Here is a 20,351-nt window from a genome sequence, read left to right on the forward strand (position 1 = left end):
TCGCCAATAGACCGAGTTCTTTGAAAACATTTTCTAAGGTCTGGCAAAAATTTCCTTGTCGAATTTATCTTTTTGAAAGTAAAAGATTCGAAGATTTTTTTTTAATTCGAACTCCTTTTGACTCAATTATGAAGGGAGACAGTAAGTTGTTAATTTTTATTGAATCATGCTGTTGTGAAAATTATCCGTCAGATTGAAAAATTGACAAAATAAAATTACAATTAACTTTAGATATCTAGTTTTACTTTATTTTTCTGAAAATTTCCACGCGTTTTGGCAACTACCTGCATAGGTGTATATCTCTAATGAAGAGTATTAAATTCAGGGACTGACTGCGCTATATGTTGTAGGACCAGCATCTGCGTTGAACACTCTATTCTTCTTAATAATCATTGTAGTAATAATATTACCAATTATTTAATTCGCCAATAGACCGAGTTCTTTGAAAACATTTTCTAAGGTCTGGCAAAAATTTCCTTGTCGAATATATCTTTTTGAAAGTAAAAAATTCGAAGATTTTTTTTTAATTCGAACTCCTTTTGACTCAATTATGAAGGGAGACAGTAAGTTGTTAATTTTTATTGAATCATGCTGTTGCGAAAATTATCCGTCAAATTGAAAAATTACCAAAATAAAATTACAATAAACTTTAGATCTACAGTTTTACTTTATTTTTCTGAAAATTTGCACGCGTTTTGGCAACTACTTGTATAGATGTATATCTCCGATGAAAAGTATTAAATTCAGGGACTGACTGCGCTATATGTTGTAGGACCAGCATCTGCGTTGAACACTCTATTCTTCTTAATATTCATTGTAGTAATAATATTTCCAATTATTTAATTCGCCAATAGACCGAGTTCTTTGATAACATTTTCTAAGGTCTGGCAAAAATTTCCTTGTCGAATTTATCTTTTTGAAAGTAAAAGATTCGAAGATATTTTTTTAATTAGAACTCTTTTTGACTCAATTATGAAGGGAGACAGTAAGTTGCTAATTTTAATTGAATCATTCTGTTGCGAAAATCATCCGTCAAATTGAAAAATTGCCAAAATAAAATTACAATAAACTTTAGATCTATAGTTTTACTTTATTTTTCTGAAAATTTCCACGGGTTTTGGGAGCTACCTGTATAGGTGTATATCTCTGATGAAAAGTATTAAATTCAGGGACTGACTGCGCTATATATTGTAGGACCAGCATCTGCGCTGAACACTCTATTCTTCTTAATAATCATTGTAGTAATAATATTACCAATTATTTAATTCGCCAATAGACCGAGTTCTTTGAAAACATTTTCTAAGTTCTGGCAAAAATTTCCTTGTCGAATTGATCTTTTTGAAAGTAAAAGATTCGAAGATTTTTTTTTTAATTAGAACTCTTTTTGACTCAATTATGAAGGGAGGCAGCAAGTTGCTAATTTTAATTGAATCATGCTGTTGTGAAAATTATCCGTCAAATTGAAAAATTGCCAAAATAAAATTACAATAAACTTTAGATCTATAGTTTTACTTTATTTTTCTGAAAATTTGCACGCGGTTTGGCAACTACTTGTATATATGTATATCTCTGATGAAAAGTATTAAATTCAGGGACTGACTGCGCTATATGTTGTAGGACCAGCATCTGCGTTGAACACTCTATTCTTCTTAATAATCATTGTAGTAATAATATTACCAATTATTTAATTCGCCAATAGACCGAGTTCTTTGAAAACATTTTCTAAGGTCTGGCAAAAATTTCCTTGTCGAATATATCTTTTTGAAAGTAAAAAATTCGAAGATTTTTTTTTAATTCGAACTCCTTTTGACTCAATTATGAAGGGAGACAGTAAGTTGTTAATTTTTATTGAATCATGCTGTTGCGAAAATTATCCGTCAAATTGAAAAATTACCAAAATAAAATTACAATAAACTTTAGATCTACAGTTTTACTTTATTTTTCTGAAAATTTGCACGCGTTTTGGCAACTACTTGTATAGATGTATATCTCCGATGAAAAGTATTAAATTCAGGGACTGACTGCGCTATATGTTGTAGGACCAGCATCTGCGTTGAACACTCTATTCTTCTTAATATTCATTGTAGTAATAATATTTCCAATTATTTAATTCGCCAATAGACCGAGTTCTTTGATAACATTTTCTAAGGTCTGGCAAAAATTTCCTTGTCGAATTTATCTTTTTGAAAGTAAAAGATTCGAAGATATTTTTTTAATTAGAACTCTTTTTGACTCAATTATGAAGGGAGACAGTAAGTTGCTAATTTTAATTGAATCATTCTGTTGCGAAAATCATCCGTCAAATTGAAAAATTGCCAAAATAAAATTACAATAAACTTTAGATCTATAGTTTTACTTTATTTTTCTGAAAATTTCCACGGGTTTTGGGAGCTACCTGTATAGGTGTATATCTCTGATGAAAAGTATTAAATTCAGGGACTGACTGCGCTATATATTGTAGGACCAGCATCTGCGCTGAACACTCTATTCTTCTTAATAATCATTGTAGTAATAATATTACCAATTATTTAATTCGCCAATAGACCGAGTTCTTTGAAAACATTTTCTAAGTTCTGGCAAAAATTTCCTTGTCGAATTGATCTTTTTGAAAGTAAAAGATTCGAAGATTTTTTTTTTAATTAGAACTCTTTTTGACTCAATTATGAAGGGAGGCAGCAAGTTGCTAATTTTAATTGAATCATGCTGTTGTGAAAATTATCCGTCAAATTGAAAAATTGCCAAAATAAAATTACAATAAACTTTAGATCTATAGTTTTACTTTATTTTTCTGAAAATTTGCACGCGGTTTGGCAACTACTTGTATATATGTATATCTCTGATGAAAAGTATTAAATTCAGGGACTGACTGCGCTATATGTTGTAGGACCAGCATCTGCGTTGAACACTCTATTCTTCTTAATAATCATTGTAGTAATAATATTACCAATTATTTAATTCGCCAATAGACCGAGTTCTTTGAAAACATTTTCTAAGGTCTGGCAAAAATTTCCTTGTCGAATATATCTTTTTGAAAGTAAAAAATTCGAAGATTTTTTTTTAATTCGAACTCCTTTTGACTCAATTATGAAGGGAGACAGTAAGTTGTTAATTTTTATTGAATCATGCTGTTGCGAAAATTATCCGTCAAATTGAAAAATTACCAAAATAAAATTACAATAAACTTTAGATCTACAGTTTTACTTTATTTTTCTGAAAATTTGCACGCGTTTTGGCAACTACTTGTATAGATGTATATCTCCGATGAAAAGTATTAAATTCAGGGACTGACTGCGCTATATGTTGTAGGACCAGCATCTGCGTTGAACACTCTATTCTTCTTAATATTCATTGTAGTAATAATATTTCCAATTATTTAATTCGCCAATAGACCGAGTTCTTTGATAACATTTTCTAAGGTCTGGCAAAAATTTCCTTGTCGAATTTATCTTTTTGAAAGTAAAAGATTCGAAGATATTTTTTTAATTAGAACTCTTTTTGACTCAATTATGAAGGGAGACAGTAAGTTGCTAATTTTAATTGAATCATTCTGTTGCGAAAATCATCCGTCAAATTGAAAAATTGCCAAAATAAAATTACAATAAACTTTAGATCTATAGTTTTACTTTATTTTTCTGAAAATTTCCACGGGTTTTGGGAGCTACCTGTATAGGTGTATATCTCTGATGAAAAGTATTAAATTCAGGGACTGACTGCGCTATATATTGTAGGACCAGCATCTGCGCTGAACACTCTATTCTTCTTAATAATCATTGTAGTAATAATATTACCAATTATTTAATTCGCCAATAGACCGAGTTCTTTGAAAACATTTTCTAAGTTCTGGCAAAAATTTCCTTGTCGAATTGATCTTTTTGAAAGTAAAAGATTCGAAGATTTTTTTTTTAATTAGAACTCTTTTTGACTCAATTATGAAGGGAGGCAGCAAGTTGCTAATTTTAATTGAATCATGCTGTTGTGAAAATTATCCGTCAAATTGAAAAATTGCCAAAATAAAATTACAATAAACTTTAGATCTATAGTTTTACTTTATTTTTCTGAAAATTTGCACGCGGTTTGGCAACTACTTGTATATATGTATATCTCTGATGAAAAGTATTAAATTCAGGGACTGACTGCGCTATATGTTGTAGGACCAGCATCTGCGTTGAACACTCTATTCTTCTTAATAATCATTGTAGTAATAATATTACCAATTATTTAATTCGCCAATAGACCGAGTTCTTTGAAAACATTTTCTAAGGTCTGGCAAAAATTTCCTTGTCGAATATATCTTTTTGAAAGTAAAAAATTCGAAGATTTTTTTTTAATTCGAACTCCTTTTGACTCAATTATGAAGGGAGACAGTAAGTTGTTAATTTTTATTGAATCATGCTGTTGCGAAAATTATCCGTCAAATTGAAAAATTACCAAAATAAAATTACAATAAACTTTAGATCTACAGTTTTACTTTATTTTTCTGAAAATTTGCACGCGTTTTGGCAACTACTTGTATAGATGTATATCTCCGATGAAAAGTATTAAATTCAGGGACTGACTGCGCTATATGTTGTAGGACCAGCATCTGCGTTGAACACTCTATTCTTCTTAATATTCATTGTAGTAATAATATTTCCAATTATTTAATTCGCCAATAGACCGAGTTCTTTGATAACATTTTCTAAGGTCTGGCAAAAATTTCCTTGTCGAATTTATCTTTTTGAAAGTAAAAGATTCGAAGATATTTTTTTAATTAGAACTCTTTTTGACTCAATTATGAAGGGAGACAGTAAGTTGCTAATTTTAATTGAATCATTCTGTTGCGAAAATCATCCGTCAAATTGAAAAATTGCCAAAATAAAATTACAATAAACTTTAGATCTATAGTTTTACTTTATTTTTCTGAAAATTTCCACGGGTTTTGGGAGCTACCTGTATAGGTGTATATCTCTGATGAAAAGTATTAAATTCAGGGACTGACTGCGCTATATATTGTAGGACCAGCATCTGCGCTGAACACTCTATTCTTCTTAATAATCATTGTAGTAATAATATTACCAATTATTTAATTCGCCAATAGACCGAGTTCTTTGAAAACATTTTCTAAGTTCTGGCAAAAATTTCCTTGTCGAATTGATCTTTTTGAAAGTAAAAGATTCGAAGATTTTTTTTTTAATTAGAACTCTTTTTGACTCAATTATGAAGGGAGGCAGCAAGTTGCTAATTTTAATTGAATCATGCTGTTGTGAAAATTATCCGTCAAATTGAAAAATTGCCAAAATAAAATTACAATAAACTTTAGATCTATAGTTTTACTTTATTTTTCTGAAAATTTGCACGCGGTTTGGCAACTACTTGTATATATGTATATCTCTGATGAAAAGTATTAAATTCAGGGACTGACTGCGCTATATGTTGTAGGACCAGCATCTGCGTTGAACACTCTATTCTTCTTAATAATCATTGTAGTAATAATATTACCAATTATTTAATTCGCCAATAGACCGAGTTCTTTGAAAACATTTTCTAAGGTCTGGCAAAAATTTCCTTGTCGAATATATCTTTTTGAAAGTAAAAAATTCGAAGATTTTTTTTTAATTCGAACTCCTTTTGACTCAATTATGAAGGGAGACAGTAAGTTGTTAATTTTTATTGAATCATGCTGTTGCGAAAATTATCCGTCAAATTGAAAAATTACCAAAATAAAATTACAATAAACTTTAGATCTACAGTTTTACTTTATTTTTCTGAAAATTTGCACGCGTTTTGGCAACTACTTGTATAGATGTATATCTCCGATGAAAAGTATTAAATTCAGGGACTGACTGCGCTATATGTTGTAGGACCAGCATCTGCGTTGAACACTCTATTCTTCTTAATATTCATTGTAGTAATAATATTTCCAATTATTTAATTCGCCAATAGACCGAGTTCTTTGATAACATTTTCTAAGGTCTGGCAAAAATTTCCTTGTCGAATTTATCTTTTTGAAAGTAAAAGATTCGAAGATATTTTTTTAATTAGAACTCTTTTTGACTCAATTATGAAGGGAGACAGTAAGTTGCTAATTTTAATTGAATCATTCTGTTGCGAAAATCATCCGTCAAATTGAAAAATTGCCAAAATAAAATTACAATAAACTTTAGATCTATAGTTTTACTTTATTTTTCTGAAAATTTCCACGGGTTTTGGCAGCTACCTGTATAGGTGTATATCTCTGATGAAAAGTATTAAATTCAGGGACTGACTGCGCTATATATTGTAGGACCAGCATCTGCGCTGAACACTCTATTCTTCTTAATAATCATTGTAGTAATAATATTACCAATTATTTAATTCGCCAATAGACCGAGTTCTTTGAAAACATTTTCTAAGTTCTGGCAAAAATTTCCTTGTCGAATTGATCTTTTTGAAAGTAAAAGATTCGAAGATTTTTTTTTAATTAGAACTCTTTTTGACTCAATTATGAAGGGAGGCAGCAAGTTGCTAATTTTAATTGAATCATGCTGTTGTGAAAATTATCCGTCAAATTGAAAAATTGCCAAAATAAAATTACAATAAACTTTAGATATACATACGTTTTTCTTTATTTTTCTGAAAATTTGCACGCGTTTTGGCAACTACTTGTATAGATGTATATCTCTGATGAAAAGTATTAAATTCAGGGACTGACTGCGCTATATGTTGTAGGACCAGCATCTGCGTTGAACACTCAATTCTTCTTAATAATAATTGTAGTAATAATATTACCAATTATTTAATTCGCCAATAGACCGAGTTCTTTGAAAACATTTTCTAAGGTCTGGCAAAAATTTCCTTGTCGAATTTATCTTTTTGAAAGTAAAAGATTCGAAGATTTTTTTTTAATTAGAATTCTTTTTGACTCAATTATGAAGGGAGACAGTAAGTTGCTAATTTTTATTGAATCATGCTGTGGTCCGGCAAATTGAAAAATTGCCAAAGTAAAATTACAATAAACTTTAGATATATGGTTTTACTTTATTTTTCTGAAAATTTCCACGTGTTTTGGCAACTACCTGTGTAGGTGTATATCTCTGATCAAAAGTATTAAATTCAGGAACTGACTGCGCTATATACTGTAGGACCAGCATCTGTGTTGAACGAACACTATTCTTCGTAATATTCATTGCAATCACAATATTACCAATGATTTTATTTACCAACACATTGAGTTCTTTGAAAACTTTTTCTAATCCCTCAGTGATGAAAAGGCAATGAAAGACCTAGCAGAAATGTCCTGGAATTTATCTATAATTTGAAAATAAAAGTTGCTAAGAGAATTTTTTAAAATTTGAACGTTTGTTTTCTTTTTATTGACTCAGTTATAAATTTTCATTGATTCATGCTATTGGAAAAATTATCCGTTAAATTGAAAAATATTTTTCTTCTCAGGTACTTAGGCAACCCCGCCTCCGGCGTCAAACCCATGTACCAAGTCCACGTCAGCCCGGAAAAAGAGAAAGAAAAACCCCCGGAGCCGCCCCCCAAGGGCGAAATCAAGAAGCACTCCATCGTGAAGATCGACCCGAAGACCCTCAAACCCATATCGGAGAAGGCCCCCGAGACCACGTCGCTGAGCAACTCCAGCGACCTGAAGATCAACACGAGCTCGGTGTCGATCTTCAACCCACTCAAACTGCAGAACTCGCCGAAGGGCGAGCGCAAATCGCCGAAGAGTCCGCACTCGCCGAAGACGACGTCGACGAAGGTGCCGTCGTCGCCGCCGACGAAACGGGACAAGCTCAACTTGAACTTCACGCCGTCGAACCCGTTCATCCCGAACCTGGCGTCGCCCACCGTCAGCCCGAACCAGTTCTTGTATCCCACGGGGCCCCCGGGCTTTCCTCCGTACGACCCGAGGGTAATGGCGGCGTACCACAATCTGTTCTACGGGCAGAGGTTACCGTTTCCGCCGCCGGGCTTGAGTATGGAGTTGAACCAGAGGAAGAATTTCGACCTGGCGGGTCCGACGAGTCCGAAATTGGGGGGCATGCCGCAGCCGCATAGTCCACAGGTAATAATTAAATTTAAAATAATAACAGGAACAATAATAAATTCCACGTAAATTTCCAAAATGAAATAGAAGACAAATTTAAATTCATTTTCAAACATATTCTGATGGACATTCACATCCGCGCCAACGTTATTCTAAAATAATTGTAGCAATTGTCGAGATAATGAAGTTATTATTATTTCGATAGAACTTCCCTCGCCCCGAAGGATAGCCCAACAAATCCCGCTCCTTTGAAAAATTATAAAAAAAATACCATTTTTTTTGTGATAATCTCTATAAACTTAAAATAAGTGGCGTAAATAACACTCCCCAGCTTTTTTGACTTACATTTTTCAAATCTTCGATCGATTTTTCATTTTTTTTGTTTCTTCAGTTTTTCGATTGGAAATTTTTCAAGTTTTCGAGTTTAAATTTTTAAATTTTTAGATTTTCGAACTTTTGAATGTTTCAATATTTAGATTTTGCAATTTTTAATTTTTAAAATTATCGATTCTTTAATTTTTTGTTTCTTCAATTAAAATTTTTCGTTTCTTCAATTTAATGAGTTTTCAAATTTAATTTTTCAATTTTCCGATTTGCAATTTGTCTTTAATTTTTTCATTTTTCGTTTTTTCAATGTTCTGGGTTTGTTTTTTCTTTTCAATGTAAACATTTTTCGAATTTCCAATCTTTTGATTTTTTAATTTTTCGTTTCTTCAACTTTTGATTTGCAATTTTTCAAGTTCCCTTTTTAAATATGTAATAATAATAGTAATAGATTTTTTAAATTTCCGATTTTTCGATTTTTTTAGTTTTCCATTTCTCGATTTTTTGACTTTTCAAGTTTTCAATTCTTTTATTATTCGATTTTTATATTTTTTTAATTGTAGATTTTTTATTTCTCGTTGTTTCAGTTCTTCCATTTTCTTGGTTTGGTTTTTAATTTTTCAAATTTTTAAATTTTCGACTTTCGATTTCTCGATTCTTCAATTTTTTAATTTTTGAAATTTTACCTTTTTCGATTATAAATTTTTCATTTATTTATGTTCCAATTTCTCGATCTTACGCTATTTCAAATTTTCGCTTTCTCAATTTTTTTATTTTTCTATTTTTCGGTATTTCGGGATTACGATTTTTTAATTTTCTGATCCAATTTTTTAAATTTTGTAATTTCTAAGTTTTCGATTTGTCGGTTTTTGGAATTTTCAATTTCTCGATTAATCGAATTTTCGATTTTCTTATTTCTCGATTTCTAGAGTTTTCGCTTTTCATTTTTCAATTCTTCAATTTTTTAATTTCTGAGTTTTTTAAATTTTTTTGATGTTTTAAATTTCTGATTTTTCGACTTTTCAATTTTTTTTATTTTTCCATTTCTCGATTATTTGATTTTCGTATTTACGATTTTTCGGCTGTTCGACGTTTCGCTTTCTCAATTTTTCGACTTTTCAATTTTTCAATTCTTTTATTATTCGATTTTTCAGGTTTTTCGACTTTTTGATTTCTCAATTTTTCGGGATTTGTTGATTTTTTTAATTTTAAATTTTTTGATTTCTAGTTGCTTCAGTTCTTCGATATTCCTGGTTTGGATTTTAATTTTTCAAATTTTTAAATTTTTGAAATTTTACGTTTTTCGATTTTAAGTGTTTTAATTTTCTGTTTTTTGATGTTCTAACTTCTCAATCTTTCGATTTTTCAAATTCCTGATTCTTCAATGTTGCAATTTTTTAAATTTTGGCATTTCTAAGTTTTCGATTTGTCGGTTTTTAGAATTCTCAATTTTTCGCTTAATCGATTTTTCGACTTTAATTTTTTCATTTTTCGATTTTTCGACTTTTCGAATTTTTGATCAATTTCCGGGTTTTTTAATTTGTTTATTTTTGACTTTTTAAATTTCCGATTTTTCGACTTTTCAATTTTTTTATTTTTCCATTTCTCGATTTCTTTATTTTCGTATTTATGATTTTTCGACGTTTCGCTTTCTTAATTTTTCGACTTTTCAGAATTTCAATTCTTTCATTGTTCGATTTTTCAGGTTTTTCTGGATTTGTTGATTTTTTAATTTTGGATTTTTTGATTTCTCGCTGTTTCAGTTCTTCGATTTTTCTGGTTTGGTTTTTAATTTTTCAAATGTTTTAATTTTTGAAATTTTACGTTTTTCGATTTTAAATGTTTCAATTTTCTGTTTTTTGATGTTCTAATTTCTGGATCTTTCGATTTTTCAAATTCCTGATTCTTCAATGTTGCAATTTTTTAAATTTTGGCATTTCTAAGTCTTCGATTACTCGGATTTCTTGCTTAATCGATTCGACTTTTCAATTTTTTCATTTTTCGATTTTTCGACTTTTCGAATTTTTGATAAATTTCCGGGTTTATTGATTTTTATTTTTTTTGACTTTTTAAATTTCCTATTTTTCGACTTTTAGATTTCTCAATTATTCAATTTTTCGATTTTTTGATATTTCGATTTCTCGATTTTTCAAAATTTTGATTCTTCAATTTCTCGGTTTTTGGTTTTTTTAAATTTTAGATTTTGCGATTTCTCGACGTTTCAGTTTTTCCATCGTACTGTTTTTCAATTTTTCGAATTTTTAAATTTTCGACTTCGATTTTTCAATTCTTTTTTTATTTCTGAAATTTTAGATTTTTCAATTTTAAATTATTCAATTTTTCGATTTTTTGATGCATCAATTTCTGGATTAGTCATTTTTTCGATACTTTATTTTTCGATATTTTAAATAGTAGATTTTTCGATTTCTCGACGTTTCGATTTCTCAATTTTTGGACTTTTCAATTCTTCGATTTTTTTTATTATTCGATTTTTCAGGTTTTTCGACTTTTCGATTTCTCAGTTTTCCGAGATTTTTCGATTTTTTGATTTTTTAATTTTAAATTTTTTGATTTCTCGTTTTTAGTTCTTGGATTTTCAGGTTTTTAATTTTTAAAATTTTTAAATTTTGGACTTTCGATTTTTCGATTTCTCGATTCTTCAATTTTTTAATTTTTCAAATTTTACATTTTTCGATTTTTTCTTATTTTGATATTTCAATTTCTTTCGATATTTTCAAATTTTAGTTTTCTCAATTTTTTTATTTTTCGATTTTTTAAAATTCGCAATTTCTCGAGTAATCGATTTTTCGACTTTTCTTCGATTTCACGATTATTCAATTTCTGGGTTTTTGGATTTTTTAAATTTTAGATTTTGCAATTTCACGACGTTTCAGTTCTTCTATTCTGTTTCTCAATTTTTCGAATTTTTAAATCTTCGACTTTTAATTTTTCAATTTTTTGATTTCCGAAATTTTAGATTTTTCGATTTCTCTACGTTTCGTTTTCTTAATTTTTCAATTCTTGAATTTTTTTATTCTTCGATTTTTCAGGTTTTTCGACTTTTTAATTTCTCAATTTTTTGGGATTTTTAATTTTTTTTAATGTCAAATTTTTTGATTTCTCGTTCTTTCAGTTCTTCGATTTTCCTGGTGTGGTTTTTAAAGTTTTTAAATTTTCGACCTTGAAATTTTACGTTTTTCGATTTTCAATTTTTCCATTTTCTATATTTTGATGCTTCAATTTCTCGATGAGTCAGTTTTTTGATGTTTTATTTTTCGGTATTTTAAATTTTAGATCTTTTCAATTTGTTGACGTTTCGTTTTCTTAATTTTTCGACTTTTCAATTTTTCGGTTCTTCAATTTTTTTGTTATTCGATTTTTCAGATTTTTCGACTTTTTGATTTTTCAATTTTTCCGGCTTTTTCGATTTTTTTATTTTTTTTTGATTTACAATTTTTTCATTTCCCGTTGTTCTTCAGTTCTTCGGATTCTCCTGGTTTGGTTTTTAATTTTTCAAGTTTTTAAATTTTCGACTTTCGATTTTTCGATTTTAAATTTTTCAGTTTTCTGTTTTTTGATGTTCCAATTTCTCGATCTTTCGATTTTTCAAATTTTCGCTTTCTCAATTTTTTTATTTTTCGATTTTTCGGTATTTGGGGTTTACGATTTTTCAATTTTTTTATTTTTCAATGTTTTTTCGACTTTTCGATTTTTTGATTTGTCAACTTTTTGAATTTTTGATTTTCCTATTTGTCGATTTCTGGACTTTTCGATGTTTGAATTTTTCAGTTTTTCAATTCTTCGATTTTTAATTTCTCAGTTTTTTTATTTTAATTTTCTTTTTTTTTGATATTTTAAATTTCCGATTTTTCGACTTTTCGATTCAATTTTTCGACTTTTCGATTTAATTTTTCGATATATCTTGAATTCTCCATTTATAAAATTTTTGATTCAATTTCTCGGTTTTTGGGTTTTTTAAAGTTTAGATTTTGCGATTTCTGATTTATTCAATTTTTCGATTCTTTAGTTCAAGGATTTGCAATTTTTTTTTAATTTTTCGGTTTTTCAGTATTTTGGTTTTCGAAGTTTTCTTTTTTCAGCGAGTATTTTTCCAGTTTTTGGGTTTTCAAGTTTTTCGATGCGATTAATTTTTTTTCCAATTTTCGTTTTTTCTGTTATTCGACCTTTCAGTTTTTGCCAATTTTTAGTTTTTCAATTTTCAGTTTAAATAAAAAAGCTGGAAATGTTGCAAAATTTGTAAAATTTAAAAAACAAAAATGAAAAAACGAAAAACTATTAAATGAAAACCTTGAAAAATTTAAAAATTGGAAATAAAGAACTTGAAAAATTGAAGAAACAATAAATTGAAAAATCGAAAGATTAAGAATTGAGAAACTTAAAAATCGAAAAATGTATTGTAAAATCGAAATATTCAAAATTAAAGAAATCGGAAAGTCGGATAATTGGAAATTCAAAAATTGGGGAAACAACAAATTAGGATATAAAATCGATACAATTAAATTTAAAAATTCGGGAAAATGATAAATGAAAAATCAAGAACTTGAAAAATTGAGAAAAAGCAAGAAGTGAAAAATTCAAAAATTAATAACTGGGAAACTGAAAAATCGAAAAATGAAAAATTGTGACATCGAAAAATTGCAAAACCGAAAAACTATGATCTCGAAAGTTTTTATTAATCTATGTAATCAATGCGAATAATTTCTTGGTTTTATTACCCGTAGTGATAGAAGTCTTGCCTGAATGCCGGTCATTTCCGGGCCAATGGTGGCTCTTAAAATAATCTAAAAACTGCTACTTTTGCAGCCCCCCCTCAAACTACCAACTTCGGATCCGCTGGGTATTCAGACCTCTTCTCGGACGTTAGGCAGCAGTACCACAACGACCAACTCCTCCAGTTTCAAACCTCAACCGGCACCTAAGAAGAGCAGCAAAGAGTCGACGGGCAAGAACGAGAAGAGCCTTCAGAACGCCGTCGAGAAACTAACGCAAAACAGGGTAAAAGAAATCAAAAACGAGGCAGCTGTCAATAAATCAGCGTCCGAAACGAAACAAGAAGAGAAACCGAAGGCGGCACCGACGCCGCCCCCGCCGCCGAAGGAATCCACGACCGCGAAAGAGAAAGAGAAGCAAAAAGAACCGAGCAAGGCGGAAAGTAAGAGTGACGACAATCAAACCAGCAAGAAGAAGGAGGAGAGCGAGAGCGCGAAGGAGAAGGAGAAAGAGAAGAGTAACTCGAATACGAACGGGGAAGTGGCGAAGAGCGAGGAAAAGGCGGCGAGCCAGGAGGCGGAGGAGAAGAAGAAGAAGGAAGAGAAGAAGTGAATGGTGCAATCTTCGAGTCGGAAAGTGCCTAATTTTTTCGTTTATCGGCTGATAGGTGCCTTTTGCTGATTCACACCGTAGATTAAAAGAAACACCAATAGGAAAAATCTCCTGTCTCTTTTTAAGGATAATACTCTGCTTTATACATAGTTTAGTAGAAGTGGTTTTTTTCTTGATTATTATTACTTTAAGAGTGTTTGTAAACGGGTCGGTGTCGGAATGTTGTTCATATTTTGTAGTCGTTCAATTCTGGGTGGGGGGTGAGGGAGGCAAAATTCGTTGATTTTCGATTGCGGGTTTTGAGTTTGGAAATTTTCTGTTTAAAGAGTCAAACTTTCGACGGCTGTGATTTTATTCCACTTGTTATTTCGTCGAGTTTTCAGTTTTCATTTATACAAAATATGGACTTTTGTGGCGCATACAGCTTGTTTATAAATACCTGTTTTGGATTTTTATATAAATATTAATATAGTTTAAGACATTTTTAATATTTCAGTTATGAAGATGAAGATTTTATTGTACATTGTAAATATCAGAGCACAGATGATTTAATAAAAATATTTATAGTTTTATAAAGTGTTTTATTTAGGGGTACTGGAGACCCGACTCCACGTAAAGGAAGAAAATGAAAGTTTTAATCAAGTCTTGGAAATTTCTGAGTCATTTAAGAGCTTGAGTTGGAGAACTAAATCTATTATTATTCATTCACGATCTTTAGATAGTAAAGTCGGCTTTGATATTTTTTCTTAAGGGGACCCGCTAGACGAGATATAATATTTTTTTGGTTTTTTGTATGAAAAAATGATATTAATATAGATGTATCATACATCAAACTGCAGCTTTTTTCATATTCTAGAGCGCAGAGACCAGTTCAATCAACTAAAAAAATATGGCTGAGAAATATCGTAAAAAAAGCACCATTGTATGTTTTCTTTTCAAGTTTTTTGAGTCATAACGATCATAGAATCGCTTGAAAATTCGCACATGGATAAAACATCACTTTTTACAGGGCGCAGAGTCATTAAATGTTTGTTAGTGGTACAATTTGTTTAAATAATAATGTGTTTATTAAAATCAAAATATACCACAAATTAATGCAAAATACGTCGAATAATTTTAACTGGAATATCAGAGGAAAATTAATGATCTATTGGTTAGCAGAGTTTTTAACAAAAACTAACAATTATTGAAAAAAAATGGGTATCAATTCGACAGAATTTGAGCCGTTAGTTCAGTACTTTGCCGATAGGAGCGCCACTAAAATTTACGGAAGCGACTTTCCAGGTAAAACCCTTATCGCTGCTCTACCATAAGCTGATTGTTAAGAGTTCTCGGCTGATTTTTCTAATTTATGGCAAGGAACTCAGTTTTATACAAAGCCGCCAGGACCGGCCGTAGCAATCTATTGTTAAGGAAATTAACTTTTACGCAATGAGGTACTATCATAAAACCGAATTAAAACTGGGGAACTATAATATTTTTACTCCACTCAGGATCCTGAATTCAATACACATGATTACTAAAAATTCATTGTAATAGTATTGTCTATACATATAAAATTGTTTGTCCTGACTGACTGATTCATCAACGCAGAGCCTAAACTACTGAAGCTAGAAACATGAAATTTGGACAGTAGTTTCCTTTTGTGATGTAAACATCCACTAAGGAAGGAACTTGGGAAATTCCACCCCTAAAAGGGTGGGAAGGGGTGGAAAAGTTTGTACAGGAAGACTATTTTCTAACCACTTCTGTTGTTAATATTTACGTGAAACTTGGTATTAATGTTTTTCAACACAAACAACGAAACACGTATTTCACCATTTTCCGAAATTCAACCCCTAAGGGGGTAAAAAGTGGTGGCTAAATTTGTACGGGAAAACTACTTCTGTTGTATATTTTCCCGTGGAACTTGGTATTAATGCTCTTCAACACATATAATGAAACACGTATTTCAGAATTTTACAAGATTCAACCCCTAAAGGGGTGAAAAGTGGTAACTAATTGTGTATGGGAAAAATATTTCTGTTGTAAATTTTTGCGTGGAACTTGATATTAATGCTCTTCAACACAAATAATGGAACGCGTATTTCAGCTGTTTTTGAGATTCTACCCCTAAGAAGATCAAATGAGGTAGCAAAGTTTATATGAGAAAAAATATTTGTTTGGCGATTTTTACTTGAAATGTTGTATTAATACCCTCCAACACACTTGTTACTTGAAATTCGGTAATCATGTAAAATTGTCTTGACTGATTTTAATTTTTTTTTGATATTCATCCCCAACGGAATATAATTTGGGTGGAAATGTGAGAAACAGGAGAAGTTAAATATTAATCCAAACGTGGTTAAAAATCAAAGTTTAAAATAAGTAGTTAAATATCTTTTTCGCATATTAGACGTAGTAGGATTTTTGGAAAAATCAGTCGTAAGCCTTCGAAATTTAAGAAGTTGTATAGAAATAGGGAGGGCGCGACGCGACGTCACCGGGTAAGCGACTGCGACGCGAACGTGGTCTGCGGTCGGTTTTATATCACGAATTGTCAGAGTATTTCTCTCCAAGTATTCTAATTTTGTGTTCCCGTGTATGAAAGGAGGCAGCTGTAGCAAAAAATTTCCTTGAATTCTCCTGAAAGAAACCCAAACAGGCGATGACAGCTACCCTCAATACCGGCGAAGAGGTCCCGCGGATGGTGGATTCACGGTTGAATTCCATGGTGTAACCCTAGATAACAGATGGGTGGTATCGTACAATCCAGTTTTGTCTTGAACTTTTGCTGCTCACATCAACATAGAGTATTGTAACTCTATAAAATCTTTTAAATATATATGCAAATATGGTAATAAAGGATCCAACCAGGATTATTTGGTCTTGAAAATGACAATGATGAAGTCAAATTATATGAAAGTGGTCGATATATTAGCAACTGGAGAATCCTGGCCTTTCCTATACATGAACAATTTACAGCGGTTTTTCATCTCGCATGCACTTGGAAAATGGCCTGCTGTCTATTTTAATCCTATCGACTTTAATAATGTAACTGAAAAGTTAAATAATTCACAGAAAACTACTCCTCTATCATGTTTTGAGCTTTGCAAAACGGATAATTCTGCAAAAATCCTTCTTTATGTTGAAGTACCTTCATACTATGGAAAAGTACCAAATTTGGGAGATGAAAACGTGAAAACAATGTTGATGGTGGGCCGGGAGTCAAAAGAGATCAAGCTTTGGGTACAGTGTACACCGTTCACCCTAATAACGCCGAATGTTTCTACCTTGATCCTCTTCTTCACGCAATGAGAGGGCTAACATAATTCTCGGATTTAAAAACTATTGATAGTGTCGTTTATTCCATATGCCAGTCATCATGCAAAGCTTTGGGTTTGTCAAGTTCAGTCAGAGTGTCAAGAGAGTGTTCAGATTATAAATGAAGTGTACAACAAGTGTCTGATTTCCATCCACAGTGCTGTCTTTAGGAAGACAATGTTTAGAGTACTATGGTTTACCTCAGCCTGTAAGACGTGAAGAAGTCATACAAAACAGAGACTATATCAGAGAGATTAGCTATGACATACTTTTATAGGCACAACGAAAGTTTATTAAATACAGAATAATATCAAATTTACAACCAAGTTAGATAGGTCAGGTAAACGTTTGTTTTTACATGGCTGCCTACAGCCATTAGCGACAAAAATATCCAAATATTTTAACTTTTTCAAAGAAATATCCTTTAATTTAAAACATGACTTTTAATAAAATCGACAAAAGATAACCCAAATTACATCCAATAAAAATTTCAGCTCTGAATCTTTACTCAAACATAAGTTAACATGGGGTATAATATTTAACATGGAAATGCATATAGCCACGCACGCACTGTATTATACTCCTATGTTATAAAATAGCGTTGTTTCACTCCCCCCCCCCCCCCTATTTAAAAATTCACGGAACTGTTAACTCCAAACTTTCAGTCCTTATTTCAGCCACCTAGGGGTAATGGTTGTTTACATTACGAAGGAACTTTCTGTCCAAATTTCGTATTTCTAGCTCCAGTAGGTACGTTGATGGATCAGTCAGCCCGATGATAAACACTTTTATATATTGTTATTAATGAAGACTGCACAAACTTAAAAAGTAATAAAATTGAAATCAAAAAATAAATCAAGGGATGAAAAATAATATGTCCTAATTGCGAAATCCACGCAAGCGGAGCTGCGGGTAACTGCTAGTTAATATATATTTTGCTTTGTTAATTAATAAAACTAATAAACATATTTATAATAATAATAAAAAATATATAAAATACAGCTTTTGTTTAACACGTATAAGAAGCTAAGTGTCTCTACTACTTATCCCAGAAAGGAGGTGTTTTTAAAAAGCTCTAAGCCCAGTAACTTCTCCCTTCTTTGTTTACTCGAAAAAAGTGCTCGTATATGTTTTCATTTGCCGAGAGATCATTTTCAAAATATATTTATACTAAAAATATGCAAGTCTTAGTGATGAAAAATGTACTCCTAATAAATTATTAAAGTACATAAAAAAATAGAAACAAATTTTATTTATTTTAAAAAAATCTCTCGCAAAGGCAGGTTCCTCTTTCTTCTTAAATCAATTATTTCGGGCAATAATGCGCCAAAATAAAATCTGCCAAGTTTATCTGCGATCTTTTTACATATTTCTTCGTCTTTATAATTTTTTCCTATATTTATTCCTTTGGGTGTCCATACAACAAAATAAATTTGTGAAATACCCGTAACAAGCATTTGTCCCTGGACTTGAAAGTAGTAATCATGATTTTTTTTAGTTTCAATTCTCTGTCTGTCAATGTACAAAATTTCATTTTTTTTTTCTAACCGCTTCTTCGGGAGACAAATCTTGCGATTTTGAAGGGCATTTAATTTCGACTAATGCACTCCTATCCTCTAGAACCCTGTCTGGACTAGCAGCCAAGTAAGGAAATTGTTTTGAAATAAACAAGCCACACCGTTCAGTTTTTATATTTTTATTTATTTAAAAACACTTGACAGCTTTTTCCTCACTTTGCTGTCCATATTATGTATGACTATTACCTCTAAATGTATTGTACAACAGAGACTCCACAGTTTTAGCTATTGCTGTAGTCGGTCTAGGTTTGTAAATACGTCCAAAATTTGAAGCCGTAACCCTAATTTCTCTTTCTTTTGCCCAAATGTGCCTGTTGCCTAGTGTCTATTTCAATTTGGTCTAAATTCAAAGATAATTTTCTCAAAAAAAATTTTTAGTCAAAATATATTTGCTTATCCCTTCCAAAAAATTGATGACATCAGCTCAAAAGTTTGCCTTATAATCCTATTTAAAATTTACAAAATATGATGAGTCCCTTCTTGTAATTTATCATTCCATTCATATTTTTTGGATTCGGATATACAGGGAGACTCAAAAAATTTAATGAATGCGCAAATTTATTTTATTGATTTAATCAGGAACTACAAAACCGAATGCTTTCAAATCTAATGTGAAAAAAAAATAATAGGAATGCAGTCGTCACGTTTCCGATAGCAAGGGAAGTACTGTCTAAACTCTTTAGACCAATTTTTTTGATTTTCCCATTTCTCCATTTCTCAATTTTTCAATGTTTCAGTTTGGGATTTTTTCACTGTTTCGATTCTTTAATTTTCCTTCCATTTCTAGGTTTTTCAATATTTCAGCTTTGGAATTTTGCAATATTTCGTTTCTTCAATTTTTCAAATTTTTGATATTGTTTTCTCGGTTTTTAAATTTTTCGATATTTTAATTTTTCAGTTTTTAAAGTTTTAGGTTTTTAGATTTCTCACTATCGACTTTTCGACTTTTCAGTTCCATGATTTTTCAATTTGTCGAATTTTTAAATTTTAGAATTTTTGTTCTCGATCATTCAATTTTCTGAGTTTTCAGGCTTACATTTTTTTGTTGTTTAATTCTTGGATTAAAAAAATTTTTTTTTTAAATTTTCCTATTTATCAACTTACTGGGATTTCAATGTTTTGATTTTTTGATTGTTCAATTTCTCGACTTTTTGAATTTTTAGTTTTTGATATGATTTTTTTTTCAAAAATTTTCAGTTTTTCAATTTATTGACGTTACGATATTTCAGTTTTACGATTTTTAATTTTTTTTATTTTTCAGTTTTCAATTTTTGACGTTTCTAAATTTTTCAATTTTTCAATTTTTCGATTAACTGATTTTTTGATTTTCCCATTTCTCTATTTCTTGATTTTTCAATTCTTTCTTCAATTGTGATTTTTCAATTTCTCGATTTCTGGATTTTTCAATGTTTCAGTTTTCGATTATTTCACTTTTCCGATTCTTCAATTTTCTTTCCATTTTTCAGTTTTTCAAGATTTCAGTTCTGAGATTTTGCAATGTTTCGGTTCTTCAATTTTTCCATTTTTTGATATTTCGATTTCTCGGTTTTTCAATTTTTCGATAAGTATTTTAATTTATCAATTTTTAAGTTCTAGATTTTCCGTTAATTTTTTTGTTTTCCTTGATGTTTTGATTTCTCGATTATTCGATTTTTCAAGTTCTCGGTTTAGATTTTTTGGTTTTCCAATTCTTCCATTTTTAAATTGTTTAATTTTTAGATTGTTCAATTTCTCGATTTATAGATGTTTCAATTTTTCGGTTTACCGATTTTTTTCATTTAAAATGTTTC

General features: G+C 30.5%; 1 protein-coding gene and 1 long non-coding RNA gene across 2 annotated transcripts in view; one reads left to right on the top strand and one right to left on the bottom strand.

The window, feature by feature from the left end:
* The window catches only part of LOC135138995 (polycomb group protein Psc-like), a 28,403-nt gene extending 14,146 nt beyond the window's left edge, over window positions 1-14,257 (top strand). The window contains exons 4-5 of the mRNA XM_064069057.1: window positions 7,411-8,032; window positions 13,163-14,257. Of these exons, the coding sequence (XP_063925127.1) occupies window positions 7,411-8,032; window positions 13,163-13,681 (1,141 nt within the window). The 3' untranslated portion in view covers window positions 13,682-14,257. The remainder of the gene's footprint in view (window positions 1-7,410; window positions 8,033-13,162) is intronic.
* The window catches only part of LOC135139000 (uncharacterized), a 37,218-nt gene that overhangs the window by 12,584 nt on the left and 4,283 nt on the right, over window positions 1-20,351 (bottom strand). The gene's annotated exons all lie outside the window — the stretch shown is intronic.

Source organism: Zophobas morio, unplaced genomic scaffold, assembly GCF_036711695.1.
Source record: "Zophobas morio isolate AGI-343-1 ecotype UQ-CSIRO unplaced genomic scaffold, CSIRO_AGI_Zmor_V1 ptg000030l, whole genome shotgun sequence".
In the NCBI taxonomy this organism is placed as follows: Eukaryota; Metazoa; Arthropoda; class Insecta; order Coleoptera; family Tenebrionidae; genus Zophobas; species Zophobas morio.